Genomic DNA, 7,745 nt, shown 5'->3' with positions numbered 1-7,745 from the left:
CGTTTCCTCTCTTCTTTCATATAACAATTATAAATTTGTGTTGTTTTATTTTAAATGCTTAAAAATTGTATGATATGAATTGAATGTTGAAGAATTTTTTCCATATTATATTGTTGTTATTGTTTTTGTTGTTATTGTTTTATTGATCTTTGTGCTATTTTACAGATATGTTACATATTTCTCAATGATTTGCTTGAAAATATAATTTAAAATTATGCCAACTTTAAGTGAATTTCTTAGAAAAGCACATGGAGCATTGAATAGCTTCCGAGGTTTCTTTCATCATTTCTATCTAATTAAAATTCTGCCAAAAAATAGGGTGTAATTTTTCAGGAAAATGTATGAAAAATTAAAATTTATCAATTATTGTGATTTTGAAATTATAATATTATTCTACTAATCTATTATTGAATTACAATGCAAAAACTTAAAATTAATTAAAAACATGAATAACATTTGTGTAATATAATTTTGCATGTCAAATATATGATTTAATTCTGTGTAGAGCGAATAATTATCCCTAATTAGTGTTGTAATATTTCTAGAATATGTAAGTATTAATTATCTTCTTAAAAAATATTATCGGATATTAAATTTAAGCTGGGTAAATTGACGTCATTTAATATTTTTATCAAAACTATACGTCATTTTATTAAAAACTCAAAAATTTTTAAAATTTGATGAAATTAATAAATTTATTACAAATAAAGGAATTTTTATGATAAAAATTTATTCAACAATTTTTAGGTCTAAATAATACATTTATTGGTCAAGATGGTGATATTGTTTATTCAAAAAATAATGTTTGCATTCATGATGTTAGTAAAAGTGATCATAAGGTATTTATTTATGATAAATTTGATATATTTATATTTACAATATTTTCAATACAGTGCTAATAACTGTTGACAAATTGTAGGATACCGATGATTCCATAGAGCACATTCCTGGTTACCTAACTTTACAATGTCAAAGTGATGATATACTAGGAGTAACACTTATCTTACAATGGTTACCTAATGCAACTCTTGAAAAAAATCCGAGAAGGTAACATTTGTGATTGACTTTAAAAATTTCTTCCTTTCATAACTGAAAAATTAATATTAGCTATGCTTAATTACAGTATTCGAAGCGTATCACAAAAAAACCAAACTGTTGTTGATAAGCAAACAAAATTTCGAAATATCAATAAACAGGTTTGTCAAAAAGTATTGCTCAGATATTATTTCAATTTTATTAAGTAACATTTGAAAAAAGTTGTACAAATTTTTAAAAAACTTTTGTATTTCTTAAAAATTTGTAATAAATTTAATAGTTAAGATAATTTTATTAATTTAATAATGAATTGTTTAAAGCATATCTAAATTATAATATTTTTTGAAGTGTTACTTTTCATATTTTAAATGGAGAAAATTTTGAGCTACGAATGTATGTACAGAGTGTTAGTAATGGTAAAGATGAAGATGATGATGATGATAGCGATGATAACGATGATACTGATAATAAGAACGATGATAATGACGATGAAGATGATAATGATGATAAAACGGAGACTGATACAAATGATGAGCGTGTAAATTTTTGATACTTTTTTTTTGTTTTCCTTATCATCAATTATTTTTTGTTTTTCTCATTAAAAACTGAAAAGCATAATAAGTAATTTTTGAAATATTTAACCATTAAAAATTTTAAATTTCCTTTATTTGCTACCTGTCAATGGTTTTCATGCTCAGTTTCATTTTTTTGTTTTAAAAAAGAAACTAAATTGATTGAAACAATTTTTAAGAGAAGCAATTTTATGATCTATTTTGTTCTAGAGTCCAACAAGTGAAAATGATATTAACGTTGAAATGAATGGTGATATGATAACAGTAACTTCTATGAAACGAAGGCCAGATTTATTCATGTCATCGGTATTTTCTAAATTTGTAAATTTTAACTTTTCAAAAACACTCGAAATATACTGACACAATGATGTCATCGTTCTCAACTGAAGTTTCATTATTTTATGCATTCTTCATTAGCCTTTTCCATAATTATAGGGGAAAGAAATTTGGATATACTTTCGTTCATTCATCAATAATTTATTTTCTCCATTTTCATACTAATTTTTTATTTTCTTAGACTTAGGACAAAAAAAAAAGGCGAATTAGCAATTTAGTGGTTTCTGAATCAATTTTCATATCTATTTTTTTGTCGAAAAAAAAATGTCATATATTGAATGCTTTCAAAATCGATAAACTGTTGATCATATTCTGTAATAAATTTTTTTTTATCATTTAATTCTATTTTCCAATTTTTTTTTTTTTTTTGATTTCATTTTATTAACTTTCCAACTTTTGCTTAATGATTGATCTATCGTATAAATAAGAAATTTCTCAATTTGCTTCCATTTAATAACATGAAAAGTATGATATAAATTCTATCGAATAATTTTGTACATAATCAATTTTCTTGTTCTTAATAAAATTTATTGCTAAAAATAACTCATCATTTATTTTTTTTCTTCTCAAACTATTTCTAAAATTGTTCTTTTTTTTTTTTCATTTAATATTTTTTTTTTCTTTTTCTGAAACATTTCATGAATTAAGGAAAATTCGGAAAATTTAAATGTTCCAACAATCAATGTGATACCAAATACACCGGTTGATTCTTCTTCAATTGATGAAAAGGTGAGCAAATAAAGTATACACATATTAGTATTTAAGACAATAGCAATTTATTCTCGAGATTTCTAAATTACACATTCCTTTTCTTTTTTTTTTCTTTATTAATAATAATTTATCCAATCTCCAATGTTATTGTTGTTTAGTTCTCTAATTTAGTTCTACATCATTTTTCTTATCAGGAAAGAACTTGAACTGCTCTATTATTTGCTATTTTATGAATATTTTGTTGATTAAATTTTAGTTAGATCACAATTTTCAATCAAAATTTAAGTAAAAATTTTCTAGGACACAGACAGCAGTTCAGCAACAACATCTGGTGCTGATGAATTTTCCGATAGGGTATGCTACTAATAATAGTGGCTAAGATTACTGAAAATTACATCTATTTTTCATTATTTAAATTACATCTATTTTTTCATATTTAAGAAAATTTTGAAGATAACAATTTTTTTTCTTTTTTTGAAAATTTCGAAATGTCAATTACGAAAGTAAAAAGTAGAAAATTTTTCACAATTTAATTTATAAGTAGTATTAGTGTTTTTTCAAAAATTTCCTACATATTAAAAGTTTATGTAAATTTAGGATGAAGAATTCATTCACGGCAGTTCATCATCCGATGATTTTGAATTTCAAAATGTAAATCAATGTCGAAAGGAATCAAGTCCAAAAAGTAGTAACATGCTAATTGAAAAATGTTCAATTTATCATACTTTACTTTTTCTTTAATCCATTTTTTTCCAAAGTTTATTTTCTCAATAATATCTGTTCAACATTTTGCAGCATTGCATTTAAATATGCTACAGCAATATCGTAATAAATGTGAACATTTATGCAAAATAACACCGGAACAATTTGCAATAACGCATAATTTGATGTTGAAAAATGATAGCCAATTTGATGATAATGGAACTGTATCAGTTAATGGTAGAAGTGTAATTTTTCATCAGAAGACACTGTCTGCTTCACTTTTCTCTGTTAATTTAGGTATAATAATTGAATAAAATAATATTTGAATATCATTAGAATTAACTAACTATATGCAGTTAAAATTTTTAGATTAAACGAATTTAAGACAAACTAATAAATGCATTTTCTTTTTTTTTTTTTTTTTTAGGTAAAATGAATTTGAAATAAACTATTAAATGCAATTACTATTTTGTTAGGTAAAACAACTTTAATATAAGCTAGAGAAATAATAAATATGATACAAAATTTTTAGGTAAAATGAGATCAATGCGATTGTTTTTCACAGCAGATGATTTAACTTCTGGACAATTTGTTATTGCTACATGGGATTCACATTACAAAATTTTACATTTCCATCATGGCGGATTGGATAAATTAGCGCAATTACTAGAACAGTGGAGTGTTATTAAAACAAAAGCTGTTAAAGATGTAAATTTCTTGATTTTACACTAAGTTGTAAGAAAAAAAAAATTACTAAAAAAAAAAGTTTGTAGTAAAAGTTTTAAATATTTTTTAAAAATTGGTTGAAAATGAGAAAAAGTACTGAAAAAAATAATTGCATAATTTAGTTTTTTTCATCAATAATTTTCTAACTTTGAAATAGTTAAAAAGCGCAATGTGTATTTCATTGAAGAAAATTCTGTTCAAGCAAAAAAGATGGATTCAAATGTCTTATTACTTAGGGTTCACCATCACCGATTCCGGATCGTCAGTTTTTGGTATGTCAACCAAAAGTAAGTAAAATGGAACTTGATCCAGAAGAAGATTTATATGAACGAGTTAGCTGGGATTTCTGGAAATCATACAAAAATCAAGATGGTAGCATCGATGATAATTTCACCATGAGAAAGGTTGTAATAGGTTTTTTTTTTTTTTTTGTCTTTTTATTTTTTCTTTTTTTAATATTTTTTATTTCTAAAAAATTGGAGATTATAAGCTGAGTATGATTTTTAGGCCATTTATTTTGCCACCATAGATCCTACACTTCGTAGAGAAATTTGGCCATTTTTATTACGTGTATATCCGTGGGCTTCAACGGTCGAACAACGTGAAATTATACGAAATGATATCTTCATTGAATATCAAAAGATAAAAAAGCAAAGGTAAAAATTTCAACTTTTAGAAGTTTAGAAATATTTTTTTTTAATTAAGTTTAAAAGGAAAAAATTTTGATATATGATGCAGGATAAATTCTTGTAAAAGATCAAAAATCGCATCCGAAATATTTTTGTTTTAAATTTTTAAATGTAAATTTGTTTTAAAGTAAAAAATCTAAGGTTATGAGTGGAAAAATTTACAAATATAATTTTGAAAAACTTAATTTGTAAAATGTAAAACGAATGAAAAGATAACATTTCTTAAACTTATAATTTTTATATGATAATTATTTGCTAATGATTAACTCATTAAAGTTTTTCTAGAATGAAAAATGCACTGAAAACATCATGGACTAATATAGAAAATGCTATAATTAAAGATGTTATTCGTACAGATCGTTGTAAACCATATTTTGCCGGTGATAATAATCCAAATATTGATACAATGAAGTAAGGATTGATTACAATTATAAATATAATCTTTATAATTTTGCATTCATTCATACAAAAAACTTTATCATTTAAAATTTATAATTATTGAACATTTTTTTTTTTTCAGGAATATTTTATTAAATTATGCATTTGCATATCCTGAAATCAGTTACATACAGGGTATGTCAGATTTATTAGCACCTCTTTTGAGTACCATTCATGATGAATCTGATACATATTGGTGTTTTGTTGGACTTATGCAGCAGCAAACATTATTTGTATGTACTCCAATTGATGGAAGAAATCTTATGGAAATTAATTTAGTAAGATGCTAAAAAATTTTTGCAATCAATAGTTAAATATTTGCAATGATTTATAGCATTGTAAATAAAAGTATAATTTCCTAGGTTTTTTAAAAATAATAATAATGTTTCCTAATTGAGTATTATTTTATTTTATTACTGTAAAATCCATTTGTTAAAGTAATAAATTCTAACTTTTTTTTTTGATAATTCAATATTTTTTGCCGATTCTTTGCAGAGTATCCACAACATTACATATACCGTACAATTAATTAATGCAAATAATAATTTTCAAATATAATTAATTATGATGAGCTCTTTTTTTTTCCCTCTCTCTCCCTCTGCCTCTCTCTCTCTCATAATATAATTTATTTTGCAGAATTATTTACGCGAATTATTGAAATTATTTGTACCAGATTTTTTTATGCATATTGCTAGTTTAGGTTCAGATGCATTGGAATTAATGTTTGTTCATCGATGGATACTATTATGTTATAAGGTTTAATTTATATATTTTTTAATAAATTTTTTATTTATTTATTATTAATTAATTGATAATATAATATATTAATTAACTGATTAACTAGCTAATTCAATTATTTGCAGCGTGAATTTCCTGAAACTATTACGATGCATATTTGGGAAGCATGCTGGTCTCATTATCGAACATCATATTTTCATTTATTCATTGCAGTTGCTATCATTTCCATATATGGAAAAGATGTTATTGAGCAATGTCTTCCAAATGATGAAATTTTATTATATTTCAGTTCACTTGCTATGCATTTAGATGGTACTATTATCTTAAAAAAAGTAAAATATTTTCTTTTTTTTTTTTTTTTTTTTTTTTTTTTGATGAAAAATTTTGAAATAAAATGAGATATTCATTTGTGTTGTAAATGTAATTTAATAATTTTCTCATTAAATAATAATTATTACAACTCATTGTAATTTAAATGAATGAATGAATTATTTTTTATTTGAAATTTAAAATTGAAAAAAAAGTCGAAATTGAAACAAAGAAAAAAAAAGAACAATGTTATTGAAAAAAAAAAAAAAAATTTTCCACACATAAAACATTCTTCCCTCTTTTTCTTTTTTCGTTTTTTTTTTTTAAATTATACATTAGCATAAATTAAATTATAATTTATTTCATACTATTATAACTAATTATTTTTGCAATATGTAATTTAATGATAAAATTTCTACATATTATTCATCTATACATGCATATTTTATGTAAGATGGAAAAAGAAAAAAAAATAATTGTTATAAATTTTTATTAATTTTAGGCTCGTGGTTTACTTTATCAATTTCATCATCTAGATAAGTTACCGTGTACATTAGCCGATCTTTGTGAAACAGATACAGAGCAATGGGATACAAATATTCAACAGAGAGTTTATGAATGCACTAAAATTCATGGTGAAAAAGAGCCATGTCCATTTGCGAGAATTTAATTGAAATTTTGTCTTTTATATTTGCTTCTTTTTTTTTTCCTCTATTATAATTTTTAATGATCAATGAAACATTTCTCTTTTTTAGTTTTTTGATTAAAACTCAATTTTCATTTATTCTCTCTCATTCATTCCTTTTTTCTCTTATGCATCATCTTTTCTTATGTTTATTTATTTCATTCATTTTGATTACTTTGTTTACACTTTTTGTTCTTTTTCTTTATTTTTTACTACAACTTTTTTTTTTTTTTTTTTTTTTTTTTACCATTATTTATTATAATATCTTAAAATATGCATAATAATTTTTTTGTTGATGAAAATGTTAAAAAGCTATCTTCAAATTTAAAATTGAATTATTTCTCTGTACCCTTTTGCTAATTGACAACATAAATGCTTTTATTAATAATACTGAATAGGAATTTTTGCACAAATTTCTCTGCTTTATTTCATTATTTGATTAATATATTACGTAATAATAATAATAATAACAACAAAAAAGAAAATTTATATTATTATCATAATTTTTCTTTAATACTGAAAATACGATATTAGTACTTACAGATGATGACGATATTATTTGATCAATTTAAATAGCAATTTTTTTTTTCTTCTTTCTTTTAGGACTTTTCTTTTTCTTCTATTCAGTCATCATCATATACTTACTTATTCGTCATCTTTTTCCTTCTCATTTCAATTCGTTTAATTCAATTTTCGTTTGAAGATGTATGTTTTTTTTTTTCTCCTTTTTTTTTTCCTTTATTTTTTCCATTTGTTGTCTGCAAAATTTAATAAATAACTTACTTATACCTGTGTCACCACATT

At 23.2% G+C, this 7,745-nt stretch overlaps 1 protein-coding gene across 2 annotated transcripts; it reads left to right on the top strand.

Moving 5' to 3' along the window:
• Positions 1–214: 214 nt before the first annotated feature.
• Positions 215–6,926, top strand: Bma-tbc-16 (Uncharacterized protein; the record flags this gene model as incomplete). Of its 2 annotated transcripts, none has more annotated exons than XM_043073312.1 (18): positions 215–272; positions 748–839; positions 920–1,047; positions 1,124–1,196; positions 1,439–1,573; positions 1,818–1,913; positions 2,592–2,672; positions 2,955–3,008; positions 3,252–3,339; positions 3,450–3,653; positions 3,889–4,064; positions 4,319–4,486; positions 4,590–4,738; positions 5,057–5,182; positions 5,292–5,487; positions 5,846–5,965; positions 6,073–6,279; positions 6,759–6,926. In XM_043073312.1, the coding sequence occupies 18 exons, from the start codon at positions 215–217 to the stop codon at positions 6,924–6,926; spliced, it is 2,319 nt and encodes a 772-aa protein (XP_042929246.1). The 2 variants fall into 2 exon arrangements, with proteins under 2 accessions (XP_042929246.1, XP_042929247.1); XM_043073313.1 differs by having other exon boundaries at positions 1,421–1,573.
• Positions 6,927–7,745: the final 819 nt, after the last annotated feature.

Source organism: Brugia malayi (genome assembly GCF_000002995.4).
Source record: "Brugia malayi strain FR3 genome assembly, contig: Bm_v4_ChrX_scaffold_001, whole genome shotgun sequence".
NCBI lineage: Eukaryota > Metazoa > Nematoda > Chromadorea > Rhabditida > Onchocercidae > Brugia > Brugia malayi.
Note: the sequence above shows the minus strand (reverse complement) of the source record. Positions and strands in the feature narration are given on the sequence as shown.